We start from the raw sequence: 17,892 nt of genomic DNA, 5'->3' as shown, positions 1-17,892 counted from the left end.
TAAATAAGTAAAAATAAAAATATATAAATAAAAGAATACAGATTTAAGATATATACAAATGGTTTTAATAGTGGTAATAATTACAGGCAGTATTAAAAATGATTCATTAGTGACAGTTTGACATGGTGTAAGTATGGTTTGGTTATGACAGATTAAGCATTATAATAAATAAATATGGTTATATAGTATGAGTGTATGAATATAAGAGAATAGTACTATTGAATAGTACCATGATCAGTTGCGGTAAAGAATAATAATTTAGTATGGCATAGTATGAATCAGAATTGTACTTTTTGTAACGATGAAACAGAATCACTGCAGCACCTGTTTTATAATTGTACATATTCCACTACTCTCTGCTCCCAAATGACGGAATATTTGTTGAGCAAAACTACATATAATCTTGAGTGTAAGAATGTCATAATGTATTTCAAATATGTTAAAAACAGCATATAATACATTGTGAATTTACTGGTACTATACAGTAAATTTCATATTCACAAATGTGCCTACTTTATTCTATTCTATTCTATTCCATTTTATTTTAATTGTATTCATATTTATATCTTATTTTATTCCTTCTTTCTATTAATATTTTGACTTTCTTACATAGGCTACTGTTTATAAAAGCACACTGTAATAACTGAATTCCCCTCCGGATAAATAAAGTACTATTTGAAAGTGCTTTGTCTACTTCCCTGCTTTTTAGTTTTACAGGAACTAAAACTAAACTTAAAAAACCTTACATTGACTGATAACAATAAAGTAATAAAACAATAAACCTTTTTATGAGTTTCTTGGTGAAGATTGACATTTTGGCTTCTGAAGTGTTGCATATATCTGTTTATTTATATGCTGACATGAGTTAAATGTCCCATTCACTTTTTTGGTCTTATTTTTTTCTTCTCCTTGTTTCTTTTATTGATTTTGGTCTATGTAATTGTTTGAGCACATTTCTGTAGTGTTTATAAATGTATCATTACATAATGTTAATATAAAAATAAACAAATAAATGTACTATAGTAGACTTATAAGAAACTAACGAAAATAACTCCACGAGGGACATTTTTGGAATTCATTATTTTCAAACATAAAATGGCATTAAACATGTCTGTTAATGTTCAAATGTACGATCCCTAATACAGTTAAAGAGTTACAATCTAAATCCTACATATGAACATTTGCTGAAATTGGCAACATCAGTGATTTTTGCAAGAAGGAAGAAGACAATATAAGACATTTATTTTATGAATGCAAAGTAACTAAATTATTCTAGAGACGTAGAGAATTGTGTTGCAAATTTAAATGAATTGCACTGGTGAAATAAATTAACCCCTAAAAACATAATCTGAAAATAAGAAGTTGCAACTATTGATAAATATATATTTTTTTAGTGTGCAGTATAAATACGTAGGTATACTGCACACACATTTTAAGTTGTAACATATCAAAAAAAGTAAAGGAAATAATCATCCTGCAAAAAAAAATCAATGATAGTCCAAACATCAGTCAGAATCCATGTGAAATACATTTTATTTGAAGCATACCAACATGACTTGCTTTAACAATGCATTAACCTGCTTCCCATACACTGTGATAAAACAGTAAGCCACAATTAACGGTGTGTAAGGCAGTGGGTGACCCTACTTTACAGATGGCTTGTCATGTACCATAGCGACAAATTACTGCACAAAAAACTCGGGTCACTTAAAGGTCGATCTGAACCTTCTGGATAGCAAATTCACTTTTGATTCATAAATAGTGTTTTTCTTTAATCAGGTATCACCTAGCAGTTGACATTTTTAAGGCTCTAAGGCCGTTTTCATTAGCTTTGTCACTGATTGTGGCTTTGGTTGTTACACAAAAACATTCATACAGTCTTAAGCTGTCCTTAAATACAAGTGCAGGTTGTTTCACATCTCAAGTAAGACACACATTCCTTCTGCATTTGTCATTACACATTCATAAATGTACCAAAATACTATTCAGTAGGTAGTGATATAATGTTGTTTTTTGAAATAGCAAGTATAGCAATGCAAATACAAATACTCAAACACACCAGTCAAAACTTAACTTATATGTTGTTCAAATGAAGTGCTGCCAATCTCTCAGCATGATACATTTCAATGATGGCAAAGTGCAAAGAGTGCAGAACCAGTAATGCACCAAAAAGCACCATCTCCTAGGCATATTCAATGTGGTACAAAAGAAAGCTCCAAGATGGCCGTGTGTCTAGGAGAAAATACTGTTCTGTTAAGTTTTGAAGTGAATTAGTCGTATTTTATAGCCCGATACTTCCACTCTTTACTTTCTGATGTGTTGACTGGATCAATAAAAGCCACAGACGATAATCGATTGGACAAAAGGCAACTATATATAACATTTCTTAAGAAAATACTTCTTCTTTCCGTTTATTGCAAAAAGGCCTCTTATTCAAACTTTGATTCTGACATACCTCATCACTGCTGCCTTATTATGACATTGGCATTACACAGAAGGCAACAACATTGGCTTGAAAAACATGGTTGCACTGAGCTACCATCAATTATGTGCTGAATGTCAGAAAATAACAACACTGTTAATCAATGCATGCAACTTCCACAAATGCTGTAGTAAAGAAAGAAGGCTTGTTCACTATCAAACATACAGCAGGTCTCCCGTCGTCTCCTCTCTCCATTATGAAGTGTGAAGTCGTTATGATATCTCCTTTGCAGGCTCAACATTCTCTTTGGTGATCATGCTGGGCTCTCCTTTCTGTGGCAGGTTGTCTTCCTCCATCGACGTCTGGCTGGAGGGCCTGACAAGCTGCTCCTCCAGTTGCTCTAGTTTTTCCAGAATGTTTTGGACACGACGGACGCCGTCCCGTCTCGCCTGCCGTACATCTGTACGACCGTCTGGGTCAACAGAGTCTAGTGCTAAAAGCTCTTTCGTCAGCATCTCCTCCAGCAGCAAGTATTTCTTATCATTCTTCTTTCCTGGGAAATATTTCACCTCATGCTCCAGTTTAGCGACCCGTTCAACTATCTGCTGCACCTTAGCCAAGCCTGGGTGGATCGGGCACTGAGCAGCCTCTTCAGCCTCTTCCTTGATCTCTGAGGGTACTGGTGGTACGTCAGGGACTTCTGGTCTCAGTGGCATCTGAACTGTTATATCTGCATGTTGTTGTTGTTGCTGTTGTTTCTCTGGTTTCTGTGGCTGCTGTATCGGTTGCGGTGACTGCACTAACTGTTCAGGATGCTGAGGCTGGGGAGATGTCTGAGGTCGCTCCTGCTGGAACTGTTGCTGCTGCTGGAACTTCTGAGGTTGGTGTAACTGTTGAGGTTGCTCAGGTGGAAGCTTTTGAAACTGTTGAGGTGTCGGAAGCCTGGGGACATCAGCTCCCAGGTGCAATGGCAGGGGCTGCATGTTATCAGGTTTTTGCTGAGTGCTCTGATGTTCCTGGTTCATTTTGGGGGGCGTGTCTCTTGTGAGGACATGCTGCTGAGCCTTAGGAGGAAAGAAATGAACTATCAAATATCACAGCAACACATATGATAATAGATTCCCCTTTTTTAAAGATCAAGAAACATTGAAATTAGGGATGTAAGGATAAACCCAACCCACTTTTCGATTTGAATCCTGATTCTCTAACAATTTTCAAGAAAACTGGATTGAACTCAAATTTTAAATAACTATTATTTCATTTCAAATCTCAATCATGGACAGTTGCAGTTTATATTTTTCTCTTATATTTCTTCATAAACAAAGTAATCCTTTTTCATTCTTAAGGTGTGTTGTAACTCAAATAAAACCACAGTACACTTTTTTTCAGCACCTTGCAAAAAAACAAAATATGACTGTACAAAAACACCTTGTTGGAAAATTTCAGAACAATTATAGAGAAATGGAAAGTGAACGATTCCCAAATGAAAGTATTAAACATTAAAGAAAAAACTTTAAACTAAAGTGCAGCTTCTGCTCCTGGCTCTGAATTGACATGCTTGTTTTCAGGAGTATCAGGGAAAGACAAAATGCTGCCGCACCTCAGACTGTAAACACAAAGGTGCATCCTGAACTGTGAGGTCTTCACCTGCTGCCACCATGTCTGAGACGCTCGACTCAGCGAGGGACGGGAGAGCAGCGCAAGAGACTTAAAGCTGGGGTTGGTGGTCAGATTTAGATCCATTTTTTGTTCCACTGGTTAAAATGATCTTTATGTCCCAATGTCAATCAATACATAATGTGCTCTTAAAAAAAGAGGTAAAAAAAGCCTCTATCTACAGCCGGAGTAAACCTGGGAAAACACCAACCAATCCCTGCCATCAGGAGCCAAATGATGAAACCAATCAAATCCTGTCCTGCCGTTCTGCCCGCCTCCTGCAGAGCGTACATTTCATCTTTGTTTGTGTTTTTAACTTTCACTATGAGAATGTTTTGGTGTTTTCTTACCGCTGACTGAGACATGAGTTGACGTAGTGCAAAACACAAACCATGTGCTGAGGACCGGTTTTGAATCAGTCACCATCATTTGGCGGAGCTCCAAGGGGAGAGGGGGAGGGGTTAGATGGAGTCCTGAGGAAATGCTACATTTAAGTTCATGCTAGTTTTCCGTGACTACCAACCCTAGCTTTAATGATGTTGAACAAGCGGAGTGAAATAAAAATAGCGCCCTCTACTGTTTAAAATAATATCGCAATACAAATGTTGTTGAATGGATTTGAATCCACCCTTATTTGTATCGATGTTTTACCGTCTTATGATATATCCTTACATCCCTAATTGAAATGAAATAGAGCAATATAACAGTACCTGTGGTATTTCTCCCAGCACTTGTGTAATAATTGGTGATGGGCTTCTAATGTGTGATGGAAGGTTAATAGGAGGAGCATCACGATGCTGGGGAGGCAGTATGGGAGAAGCTCTTTCCCTGGGAGGCTGCACAGCTGGAGAGTAGCTCGGCCATTCGTCTGTCTGATAGCGATGGAAGGGCTGCTGGTGCTCTGGGTAGGGGTTGCGTTGAGAGTAGACGGAGGGATTCAACTGTGGCTGTGTTTGTGTTTGGACTCCTCCACCCTCATGGATCACTGGGATGGGGATATAACCTGCTTGAAGACCAATGCTGTTGGGCCGTGGGGGTTGGTGATGCATAGGTGGCAAAACCTGTAAATTATATCAAATTGAAACAGAGGGAAAATCAGTATTTGGTGAAAAATGCTTTCTTCATAAATACATGAATGCATGCAAGTTTAAGGTGAATGTGTTATGTCAAGTGTCCAACCTCTGCTGTTTTGGAAACAGGTGAGCCAGCCTTTCCAGGCTCCATAGAACAGCTCTCTGAAGGTCCATGTAATGGAGATCTGGGCCTGCAGTGGAGCCCCGGTGTTGGGGTGAGGGCCCGATTCTCTGGACGAATATTCTGCGCAGTGCTTGGGTGGATGTAAGAGTAGCATGAATCTTGTTGCTGCCGTGGTTCTGCACCATCATGGAAGACTGGTATAGGAACATAACCTGGGCGCAGAATAGGGTGCTTTATCTCCCTAAAGAAGGTTTTCTGTGAATCCTGAGGGCTCTGTTCTGGGGGTAGGTTGGGTCCATTTGATGACACATCTTTATCCTGAAACACAGCAAACAGAAGGGTTATTAAAAACATGGCAATTAAAGGTTAATTCATCAGTTATCATATCTTCACAATTTTGTCGTTGATACATTCCTAAATCCCCAATACAATGGTATATACCTTTTTGATCATTTCTCCCCATAAAATCTAGAACAGAATCTAAAATCCTCCTTCAGACACCTTCATATCCTAAAGAGGTCATAGTGCCCTATTACCCCTCTAGAACACTACGCTCCCAACATGCAGGCCTGCTCAGACCTGAAGTCTCTAAAAGTAGTATGGGAGGTAGAACCTTCAGTTATCAGTCCCCTCTCCTTTGGAATCATCTATCAGTCAGAGTCTGGGAGGCAGACACCCTCTTTACTTTTAAGAGTAGGCTTCAAACTTTCCTTTTTGATAAAGCTTATAGTTAGAGCTGGATCAGGCTTGGACCAGCTCTTAGTTATGCTGCTCTAGGCTCAGACTGACACACTGGGATCATGTCTTTCCCTCTCTCTCCTCTGTCTGCCTGTCACTTACTTTAACTCTCCCTGTCCTGTAGATCAGATCAGAAGTTCTTCAGATCAGTCGTTCATTTAGTCGTGGTGATGATGGCTGAGAAGGATGATGATTCTCTACCTGAGCACCACGGCCATATTTTAAACCCACGTTTGAGGTTTTGAAATAAAGAATGATTGTTTGTATTGTTGTAAATCTCTGATCTGTTTACCACACAAACTTCATCACAGCCTCCAAAACATCAGCATCTAACCTGAGAAAGCATGTGGAGGTCTGGAGCTCACACACTGCTTTGATTCCAGAGGAACATTGTAAACTTGTCTGTGCTTGTAGTAACTTAGTTTAGATTTCATGGTAGACTTTTTAGATATGAAATCATGTTTTCTAGATAAACAGAACGGAGCAGAATGTTCACCCATGCATTCTTGACTGACCTCATGCTTTGTGAAAATACGTTTAGAGATATTTTAAAAAGTACTTTGAATTCTTCAGTATTTCTAAAAGCAAGTACTCCTGTGGCGTTGCACCAGCTGTGTATAAGTTGTGTCCTAAGTTAGAGTGTAAAGTCCTCACTAAACCAGACGTTGAAACTAGTTAGTTTGTAACTTAAGTTGTGTCATTGTTTGGTTCATCTGAACTAGTAGACCGTAACGTCCAAACTAACCACAACAAGTAGCAGATATGAAGTTTACACTTCCAGCAGCCAATCAGAGGAAAGCACCAATTTTGATGCATTGTTATCTTTCATGCCTAATCGTCTCTGAACTGACCAACAGCTGAAACGAACTTCTGCCAACTGCCGCTACTGTCACAGAACAACAACAGAAGGTATGTAAGTCTTGATAAAGTGTCATAGTAAGGTGATAACTATAGCCTACAGCCTTAATCTGCAGTGTGTATAAAAACAGTGACTTCGAGTGGTAAAATGATCAACTACAACATACGTTAATACTCGGGAGTGCAAATCTTGGTCATCATAATTTTCCAAAGGATGTAATCTCTTGCAGATATTGCGTTGCAGACATAATCTAGCTGGGAGAACTCTCTGTATCTCCTCATCCTCCAAATCATCCCACCTTTGGAAATGACACTCCATGGCAGCCGATAAACTCTACAGAGGACTTTACACTCACTAGGACCCAAGTGTAAGAATTAAGTTGTAACTTAGGCTAACGTTGGAACTATCTCAGCTGGTGCAATGCACAAAACATTAGTAGAGTGTAAACTCCATCCTAAATGAGAAATTACATTCAAACTAGGCTACGTTTGAGCTTACACACAGCTGGTGCAACTGCTGGACTTTTTTTTTTGGTATTTAAGTTTTTATTTAACTTTTCAAAGGCTTGGTACATGGCAAACTTAATGTGTTTCTCCATACAGGAACAGGTAATATATAATGAACAATGAACAATGAACAATGAACTCTGGCGACAGACCTAGCACATTTTTAAAGAAAACAAAAAAAGATAGACAGCAGATAGAAAATAAAGTGGATACATAATAATATCAACTAATGTGTTCATGTACAGTATCTGTATACATGTACACTTGTACATGTACTCATACCTTCATACATGCATACCTACACAAGCACACATACCTAACCTGCTTCTACATACATCATGTAAACATGTTGCTGAGGTATACAGTAATGCAGGATTCACTAGGGGGAAGCAAAACAAAACAAGAAAACCAAAATCCTAGTGGGGCTTATTATCTACCTTTATGTAGTCCCAAATCCTGTCACCCCTCTGTCATCACTTAATCTACTAAGCATACATTCATAGGATGCAGTTTCAGTCATTGCACAAACCCATTCTTTCACCTGTGGAATTTGTGATGCCTTCTAATATCTTAAAATGACTCAACAAGCTGTTGTTGTACCCACCAAAATAACAGAGAAGTTACATTTAGTTATATTGGGTAACTAAGATTTATCCCCCAATAAGCAGAGCTCTGGATTTGAGGAGACTTCTGCTCCAAGCCAATTACTTAAAATATTCAGAATCTGAATCCAGAGAGATTTAATTCAAACACATTCCCACAGACAGGCTGCAGGACTTTAACTCAAGTCACAATCTGACTGAACAACTTTCTAGAGTAATGTTTGACCAGGAGGATTTAAACTTTGACTTCAGTAATGAAGACGTGTACTTTGTCCACCATTTGTTGTGACCATCTGCCAATGTCAGCTATGGAGGAGCAACAGGTCAACTTGCTTTAATAGTGTGTGTAATAAGATCAAACTTCATTTTTTACAGTCGAAATCACTGCATATGTAGGAAGACCAGCAGCATTTTTACACTACAATACCTCCTGCCATTTAAGAGGCACAGCACAAAGCCAGCCCCATTGCACCAATTATATCCCTGACAGCTGTCTTTCTGGGAGATTCCTCGGGACACTAACTTTGGACAACATGTGTCTGTCTCTGAGGGGAAAGCAAACTTCAACCCCCGGGTTCAGTACCACAGGCCTGTGTTTATCAAACACACGGGGTGAACAGCGCTGGTGCATTTAGGACCAAATAACCGAACATAACCTATCCATGTAGGGGAAAAAGTTTGACATGAGCACGGTGGTCGCACTATGTTCCACCGTGTAGCCTGACGAACGCTATCCAGACACCGAGGCTCTCCTCAGAGATAGCCTTTACGTGCTGCAGGGTGAGTCATCGAGTAATAATAGACCGGGATCAGGACTCGGAAACATAACGAGTCTGATCAGCCGTTATAAAGAGGTTTATGAGCCATTAGTAAAGGAGGGGGGGCGGGGAGGAGGGGGGACCAGCGGACAAGGCCGACTGTGAGTTACGCACGGTGTTAATATGTAACACCGACGCAGCGCTGCGCTCCTCCTGCCTCTGTAACAACACACCGAGCTATAACACGGTTTAAACACAACACGGATCCCTTTAATAATAAGGTTATTCCAAGTTTATTCCGTACCTTTCTCGTGTCGTGCCTCGGGTCGTTCCAGGTGGTCGTGCGGTTGTTGTGATCCACGAAAAAAGGCCATCCAGTCTGAGGGTCGATCTTCACCTCCCAGCCGAGGGGGAGAGGGTCGCTGTCATTGTTTGTCATTGTCAATAACGGGGACGTCGTCTTCATGCTACTCATGCTGCTGCGAGGTGTCGAGTAATGAAACATTGTACCCAGGCGACGGACTCTTTAAAGATGCCTTGAAGTGACGTGGAGAAGGGGGCTGGAAGTTTCTCGAAATAGCGGGGTTAATGACGGGGGCGGACAGCGCTCCCAAACATGGGCGCTGCTGCTGGAGGACCCCCAAGTCTCACCCCAGAGCCCCTCATGTGATCACAACAATGTGGAAAACAACTGTATCATCATTGCTGGAAATGCGCGGACATGCCGACATGACATGAAACACTGATTAAAATACAGAAGCGTGAAATGAAAGGTTAAAAGTTGATGAAATGACTGAACAACCATGGGGCTGAAACACAACCTGTTGAAAGACAACAACAGGTCATTTAATATGTTAAAGAGCTGCATTCAAGTATGAAGAAATCACAGTGTTCATTTAAATGTATTTAATTACACCCCTTGAGGTGTACCATCTCGTTTTTAAAGCGACCCCGAGCAAAAATCTAATTTATGATAATAATAATAATAATAATAATAATCATTATTTATTTTGTACGGAAGCCCTGAAGGACATGATTGAATACATTCTATTTTCTCTGTTCTCTCGAGATAGCAAGAAAACAAGACGAGAAATCAGAGAAAACAAAAGGTATGTCATCACACTGATTAAAATACAGAAACATAAAATAATAGGCTACAAGTTGTTGAATTGACTGAACAACCAGGAGGCTAAAACACAACCTGTTGAAAGTCAAGTCAACTCAAATCAGCTTTATTTATATAGCACATTTAAAAAAAAACAGTGTTGGTCAAAGTGCTTTACAAGGTAAAAAGTAAAAAGTACATGAAGAAAACAATAAACAACACAACAAAGACAGCAACAGGTCATTTAATATGTTATAGAGCTGCAAAAAATGACATATTTTATTACACCCCTTGAGGTGTATCATCTTGTTTAAAGCGGTCCCGAGCAAAAATCTAATTTATAATAATAATAATAATAATAATAATAATAATAATAATAATAATAATCTTTATTTATGTAGTACGGAAGCCCTAAAAGGACATGATTGAATATGTTCTATTTTCTCTGTTCTCTCAAGAAAACAAGAAAACAAGACAAGAAATCAGAGAAAAAAAAATGTATGTCATCACACTGATTAAAAAGTTGTTGAATTGACTGAACAACCAGCAGGCTAAAACACAACCTGTTGAAAGTCAAGCCAAGTCAAATCAGCATTATTTGTATAGCCCATTTAAGAACAACCAGTGTTGGTCAAAGTGCTTTACAAGGTAAAAAGTAAAAAGTAAAAAGTACATGAAGACAACAATAAACAACACAACAAAAACAGCAACAGGTCATTTTATATTCTAAAGAGCTGCATTCAAGTGTGAAGAAATGACATTGTTAATTTCAATTTATTTTATTACACCCCTTGAGGTGTATCATCTCATTTTAAAGCGGTCCAAAACAAAGATCAATTTATATTACTAATAGTAATAATATTCATTTATTTTATACGGAAGCCCTGAAGGACATGACTGAATACGTTCTATTTTCTCTGTTTTCTCCAGATAACAAGGAAACAAGACGAGAAATCAGAGAAAATAAAATGTATTTCATTATGTTCTTTTAGGGCTTCCATACTAAACAGAAAAGGAGCACATTTAAACATATTGTAACCAAGTAACTTCAGGTAATAGGAAAGGCTTATTATTAGTCTCTATAATTATTTTATTTGTTTGTTTTTTCCACAAACATTGTTTAGAGAATTTTGCCTCGGTACTGAATAAAAAGACATTTAGTTATGAAAAATAATGAAAAGAAATGAAATTGATTAAAATACAGAAACATGAAATAAAAGGTTAAAAGTTGTTGAAATGACTGAACAACCAGGGGGCTAAACAGCTTGTTGAAAGACAGAAACAGGTCATTTAATATGTTAAAGAGCTGCATTCAAGTATGAAGAAACAACACAGCTAATGTCAGCGTATTTAATAAGACCCTCTGAGGTATACCATCTCGTTTTAAAGGGGGCCCCAAGCAACATTTAATATTTATAATAATAATAATAATAATACTCATTTAAACTGTACTTGTTGTCATTTTTTTCAGGACAGAAAAGGACAGGAGGACCGCAGTGAGGAGAGGAGGTGAAAGGAGAGGACAGGGGGACCGCAGTGAGGAGAGGGGGTGAAAGGAGAGGACAGGAGGACCGCAGTGAGGAGAGGAGGTGAAAGGAGAGGACAGGGGGACCGCAGTGAGGAGAGGGGGTGAAAGGAGAGGACAGGGGGACCGCAGTGAGGAGAGGGGGTGAAAGGAGAGGACAGGGGGACCGCAGTGAGGAGAGGAGGTGAAAGGAGAGGACAGGGGGGCCGCAGTGAGGAGAGGGGGTGAAAGGAGAGGACAGGAGGTAAAAGGAGAGGAGGTGAGGTGAAGGAGAGGAGAGGACGTTTGAGGGCATTAAGTGTACCTCTCCAAAATAAAAGGTGATCATTAGTACTTTTTTCTATTACAGTTACTCATCCTGCGATGGTTGTTGAATGTTTTTTTCTCACCTTGATTTTAACTATGTGTGTTTATCTTCTGAATTTCTATTACAGAGAGGATGTCAGAGGAGGAGGTGGAGGAGCCCAGTTACCCAGTTATGCTAATCAACACATATCTTCAGTAGTAGTGTCTCAATCTGAAAGTGCCATAAATGTCAAATAAATTTGTTAATAAAGGCTTTTGACAAATACATGAAAGAGAGTAATCCTTGGAAATCCAACCGTGGCCTTCCCACATATCAACATTTCTGTCTCCCTCTGCAGGACACGGTTTCTTCTTCTTAAGATTTTGTTTGTGTGTTTTATCCAAAATGGTACAAGACTCCAAATATTGTCACTATTGTACAACCAGCCATACAAAGCCAACCAGAGGTCACAATATGAACCTTCAGAGCTTTTGCGTTATCTCCAAATGTATGTGTTACTTTCCAGTCATTTTTCCTTGTCATGGTTTTCTGCACACCCTCACCCTTCTGCTCCTGATAGTCTTAGTTGTATCCTCAAGTTATTTCTTTGACTGTGTATGAACTTGGGGTTGAATGTTTTTAGGATAAAGCTAATGTAGCCCTACTGCAGCTATGGTCTTTATTGCTCCCGCTGCTCTTTGGTGGAAAGCAACATTAAATTTGACCTCATATTTTACAGATGTTTTACCTAAATACATCAGAAATTCAGGGATATCATATATTTAATGCACTCAGACGGCACCACTGTGACACCTCACTGCACAGGTAAGCCTTGAAGTCATGTTATTGCCACAAAGCACAAATGTTTCACAGCCGTATTCACTGAGGATAGGACCGCTCACTCTGTGTGAATAAGTAATGATCATCTAAAATCAACAGTAATCATTTACATGATACACAACACTATATCACAAAACAGCGTAGTCTGTCTCTTGATGGAAAACAATGGAATAAGAGGGAATGCAACACCTATATGAGGTAACACAAAAATTACTGCAAGTGGACACACAAGAAGTATCGTTATTGATGCATTAAGATAAGGCAGTATTTTAAAGCATGGTCAGTGCACTGTGTTTTTTGGGAAGTTCAAATTGCATTGCAACATAAGCAAGTACAGGCTTCTATGATTAGGGCAATACAAATTATTTGTGTGTGCATGTGTGTCTTTGTAACTACTGTCAGACTACTGCTGTTCATTTACTGATGATCATAACTGCTTTGCTAATAACCCAAAATGAGAGTGGTGAGTGATGAGAAAAAGAAAGGTGACAGTGGTCAGGTTTAGCTCAATAAAGCTACACATAACATTACAATATACAATTTGGCAGTGCCCATCAACCCATCAACTACTTACAACAATTACAAAATTTGTATATGTATATTTAGGGCCAAGAGTATTTCCAGTGATGATGATTATAATAATAATAATAATAATAATAATAATAATAATAATTTCATTTATTTTATTTGTTTTATTTATTTTATATTTAAGGTCCTAACATGCTTTAAATGCCCTGACATTTTGTACATTTACCAGGCCTTGCAACAAATGTCAAAGTTATAGTTCATCATGAACAAAGTAGAAAGCCTCCATAAAGCCCCCAGCAGAAAAGTAAAGACAGTTTAATCTGGATTTTTTTTTTTAATTTGCTACAAATATCCAGCATCAAGAGACTTTTAACATCATGATAAAATGTCAGCAGGATGTCAGGCATTTTGAAAAAATATTTGGTCCTTCTAGAGCCTTCTGCTGATCCACCTCACATCTAGTCTGGAGCTAGAAGAGACGAGAACAATGACACATTCAAAACTCAAAGGGCGTGGACATGGTGAGCCCTGAATGTTTGGAGTTCTGCCATGAAAGTCCTGAACTTATTCATATGACAATAATTCATCAGTCAGAGCGCCCCCAAGTGGCAGCAGGGAATGTCAACCTTCAATCTACGTATGAAGTGCATTTCCAAACCTGGTGAACATATCTGCATGAAGTTTGGTCAGATTATTCTTGTGAGCCAAAATCTGTGTTTCCATCAATTAATTACAGTTTAATCCTGGGATTACATTTTCATCCCAACAGTTTTAGGTCCATGTTAACGATGTAAATAAATTCTTTCCAGCATCTTGATGTGGAAATCAAGTGAATGTGATGAAATATTTGGGACTTTTTGATCTTGACTTTTAGATTTACTATTCAAATAAATGCTGCAGTGCTACAATAGTGGTCTGAAACCAGGACTCAGAGAGGTAGTAGGCAGCTTCAAAGTTCTAAATTTGTGAAAATACAGAATATACTTTTTTTTTATCACTTTTAAAGGATAACACCGTTACACATTGAGAAATATGCAGTGGATGTCTAATCAGTGTCAGTACAGTGATTGGTGTTATTCTGAGTTAGTTTTGATAACTCACTGACATCCAATGATTCCCTGGTTACCGCGGCTGCATTTGCATCTTTCAGGAGCTCCAGTTTGGCTACTTTCTGTTTCATACAGGTCCTGTGTGTGTAAAACTTCTTTGTCCTGCCATATGATTAGTCTCAACATGTCAACCTGAGGACTTCTCCAAGCACACTGAGTTCTAACTGCTCCAGCAGCCGCAAAGTGGAATTTAAACAGTTGAAAATGTTGAGTGTAAGACATTTGAACAAGTATATTTATAGCAGTCTCTACTTTTAGTTTATCATGTTTTTTTCTTGGCTCTATCATTGAATGAATTGTTATACAGTTGAAGATGTCATGTTTGTGACATATTATTGAGAACATTACCCTGAGTGTTTATGCACTGAGAATATAGGTAATATAGGTATTAGTGACCCTCAGATCATGCAAGTTTAAATGGTTACTATGAATTAGTGTTACAGGCTGTACAGAACTTCAGCCTTCTTAAAGTTGGTCTGGGTTCACTTCAGGTCACAGTTCCAAATCTAGTCCTATTTAGATGTATAGAATAAATTGCTTTGTGAATTAGCTCTGAACGGTAGTTTTACCTCTATGAGTCGAAACGATTTGTATGAATAATCACACATTTTTGATTGAGTTTTTTTCTCTTAATTTAAGTTTTGTTTCTACCTTTTTGCCTTGTCTGTTATTTGCTAATTAAATTCACTATTCTGCAACAATGGTGAAAACAGAGGAGGAGGATCCATGTGCAGAATAGTGAATTTAATTACCAAATAACAAAAAAGGCAAAAGGTACAAACAAACTTAAAGAGGACGAGGAAGAGGACTTCATTTATTTTGTCCTGATGTTGCATCTTTCTGGCAGCAGGGGGCAGTTTAGCTGACTAACCAGACACTCCTTTAACCTTCATCCCTGTTAAACATTATTTTGGGTTTTCAAGATGACTCATAAATGTGATTGAACGTTATCGTGACACTTGGCAAAATGCATATGTCTTATTCCCCCAAAAATGTATCTTTCTCTTTATTTCTCTACTCTTAAGTATTCATATTTACAACACAAACTCATTATGAACACTACACATACAAGTGTAAACAACAACAATGATATGGGATACAGAGATATGATCATCTTATTATACCTTCAAACTGTTGTTACTTGATTTCTTTGGCAGATACTTACTGAAGAGATTTGGATTTTTGGATTTGTAAAATCTTTATTGTCCCCAAGGGGCAATTTGGTTTGCAACAGTAGTCCTCCACACATCATATACACACAAGCAATACACATAATAAACACAAGATCATACATTTAATTTAAATACATAACTACTAACTACCATGGATGACATAATTTTTTCTGCATATGAGACCAAAGGTACCACAATCCAATGTGGAATGGCAACAACCCTACAGCTTGTTTAAAAACCCAACAGCTGAGGGCACACATGATCTCAGATATCTGTTAAATCTGGCCCTTCTGGATCTTAAAGGATGGCCTTTACCTTCTGAGTGGCTCTCACTTGTTAAAGATGGCCAAGATCATTAAGATTAGAGCCAACAATCTTTCTGCAGACTTTGATGATATAACCTGTTTTTGTTAGAAGTGCTGAGGTTACCAAACCAAGAGGTCATTGCAAAAATTAAAATAGACTCAATTAAAGATTAATAAATTATTTCTAAAAGTGATCTATCCACATTTTAACCCCTCAGCTTCCTCAAAAAAAGAGCCTCTGATTGGCCTTTTTGCAAATGGCATCAGTGTTTTTGACCTATAATGTTGACCTGTTATTTATGTAAATAGTGTACTTATGTTTGTTTCTTTTGTGTATTATTGTTTGTATGTCATAATGAGAAAGAAGTGAGCATAATGCAGGTAAGCAGTCAGCTTTAACGTTTTTAAAATACTTTATTTGTTGCTTAAATAAATAAATAAATAAATAAATAAATAAATAAATAAATAAATGGATGCCTCGCTTGTTTTTATGACAACAACACATGCAAGTTGTATATTAGAAGTGATGCATGATAGTGGTAATAAGTGCCAGCATCAATTCAAATGAAAGAAACTGACTGTAATATTGTTTGATCAGTGATTGTAACAGACCAGGTAATGATAATATAATAATAATAATAATAATAATAATAATAATAATAATAATAATAATAATAATAATAAAGATATAATGAAATATGAAAATGAGATTGTTGAAACTCTCTTTGTTCCATCTTAAAAATGCTGTTTATGTATTTCTACACATTTGTGAAAGTGCAACATTTGACTTAGAAGAACCAGACTTTAAGGAAACGCTTCTGTTTAATGTTAATACCTCACATCACTTTTTGAATCTTATAGACATTGTCTCTCTCTCTATCACACACACACACACACACACACACACACACACACACACACACACACACACACACACACACACACACACACACACACACACACAGACGCACAAACTCATACACATATATTTTTTAAGATCTATATACAAAGTTATATATATTTTGTTACATAACACCAATATTAAGTATATAATTTATATATCTGAGTTGATACTTTAACAAGTTTAACATGTTAGAATACAGCGTAGTTTTGAAGCAGAGATTCTTTATATCACTTTACACAGGGCTCACATGTCTTCAAACAAGTTCCTGCAACTGAAGAGTCACAAAGCAAAGGGTTAAATATATCTGATCTGACTAACTAAACGTTGTTTTTCCACATGAAGAATCCATCCATGAAGCAAATGTTTAAATATATCTGATCTGAACAACTAGACCTCGTTTTCCACACGAAGCAAACCCTGAACACTGGATCCATATTAAAGGGATATTTCAGTGTTTTTGGAGTGTGGTTGTATGAGTTTTATGTCACTAGTAATTGAACTTGCAACATCAGATGCCGCTCAGCTCAGCCCCTTTAATGACAAACTGCAGGGAGAAACAGCACGCAAGCTAGGCTACAGTTTCTGCAGACCAGGTCAGTCCTACCCATAGACTATAAATAATGGACGTAGTCTCTGTGACGTCACCCATGTGTTTCTGAAGAGCTGTTTGCAAGCCAATTGCCAGTGGCAGTCATATTGAAAATGTTGAACACAACCTAAATGCTGTGGAGCTAGTGTGAGGTAAAGAGGCGGGGTTTGAGCCTCCTCGCTAACAGCTACATTGTTCCCGCCTGTCAATGAAGTCAGCTGTGCCTCTTGAAATTGTAAACTCATAATCTAAATATCTTTGAAATTGCCTTGTTAGAAAAAAATGCACCCCTGTACAGCGTGTACCGATCGAGAAATGAGTTATCCAGACTAAAATCGTCTTTTGTACCAGACTGTAAACATGTTTATTTCTGCTGTAAAGATCGGCTTTTTTGAATGGGTGTGTATGTGGTTTCTGGTACTTCCAGAGCCAGCCTCAAGTGGATCCTCGATGAACTGCAGTTTTTAGCACTTTCGCATTGGACCGCTGCAGGCGGAGGAGCATGTCTGTGTGGTGCCGCAACTAGTGCAAAACAAACAGTCTTTCTGGTGGCGAAGTGAAGTGCTGAAAAAATCCCCAGTAGCGCATACACCTAAACCAAGATGAGTGCTTGGGTCGGAGTCTTTCAAAATGAGCTAAATCTCAGGCAGGACTGACCCTGTCTGCTGAAACTGTAGCCTAGCTTGCGTGCTGATGCTCCCTGCAGTTTCTCATTAAAGGAGCCGAGCTGAAAGGGATCCATTGAAGCTTGTGACATTAAACTCATACAACCCCACTTAATAATATATATG

At 38.1% G+C, this 17,892-nt stretch overlaps 1 protein-coding gene across 1 annotated transcript; it reads right to left on the bottom strand.

The window, feature by feature from the left end:
* Positions 1-1,515: 1,515 nt before the first annotated feature.
* Positions 1,516-9,419, bottom strand: bag3 (BCL2 associated athanogene 3). The gene is made up of 4 exons (XM_034681104.1): positions 9,043-9,419; positions 5,258-5,593; positions 4,789-5,139; positions 1,516-3,486 (listed from the first exon to the last, which is right to left on the bottom strand). Exons 1-4 carry the CDS (start codon positions 9,241-9,243, stop codon positions 2,695-2,697), a joined length of 1,680 nt encoding a protein of 559 aa, XP_034536995.1. The 5' UTR covers positions 9,244-9,419; the 3' UTR covers positions 1,516-2,694.
* Positions 9,420-17,892: the final 8,473 nt, after the last annotated feature.

The sequence above is a fragment of the Notolabrus celidotus genome, chromosome 4 (genome assembly GCF_009762535.1).
Source record: "Notolabrus celidotus isolate fNotCel1 chromosome 4, fNotCel1.pri, whole genome shotgun sequence".
Taxonomy (NCBI): domain Eukaryota; kingdom Metazoa; phylum Chordata; class Actinopteri; order Labriformes; family Labridae; genus Notolabrus; species Notolabrus celidotus.
This window is presented reverse-complemented; position numbering and strand designations above follow the sequence as displayed.

Bases quoted from the DNA above. Each gene is read 5' to 3' on its own strand.
- bag3 (XM_034681104.1), bottom strand. From the start codon at position 9,243: ATGTTTCATTACTCGACACCTCGCAGCAGCATGAGTAGCATGAAGACG. The intron at 5,140-5,257 runs GTTGGACACTTG...TATAATTTACAG, and splicing joins CTGTTTCCAAAACAGCAGAG to GTTTTGCCACCTATGCATCA. The intron at 3,487-4,788 runs GTACTGTTATAT...TTTCCTCCTAAG, and splicing joins TGCTGGGAGAAATACCACAG to GCTCAGCAGCATGTCCTCAC.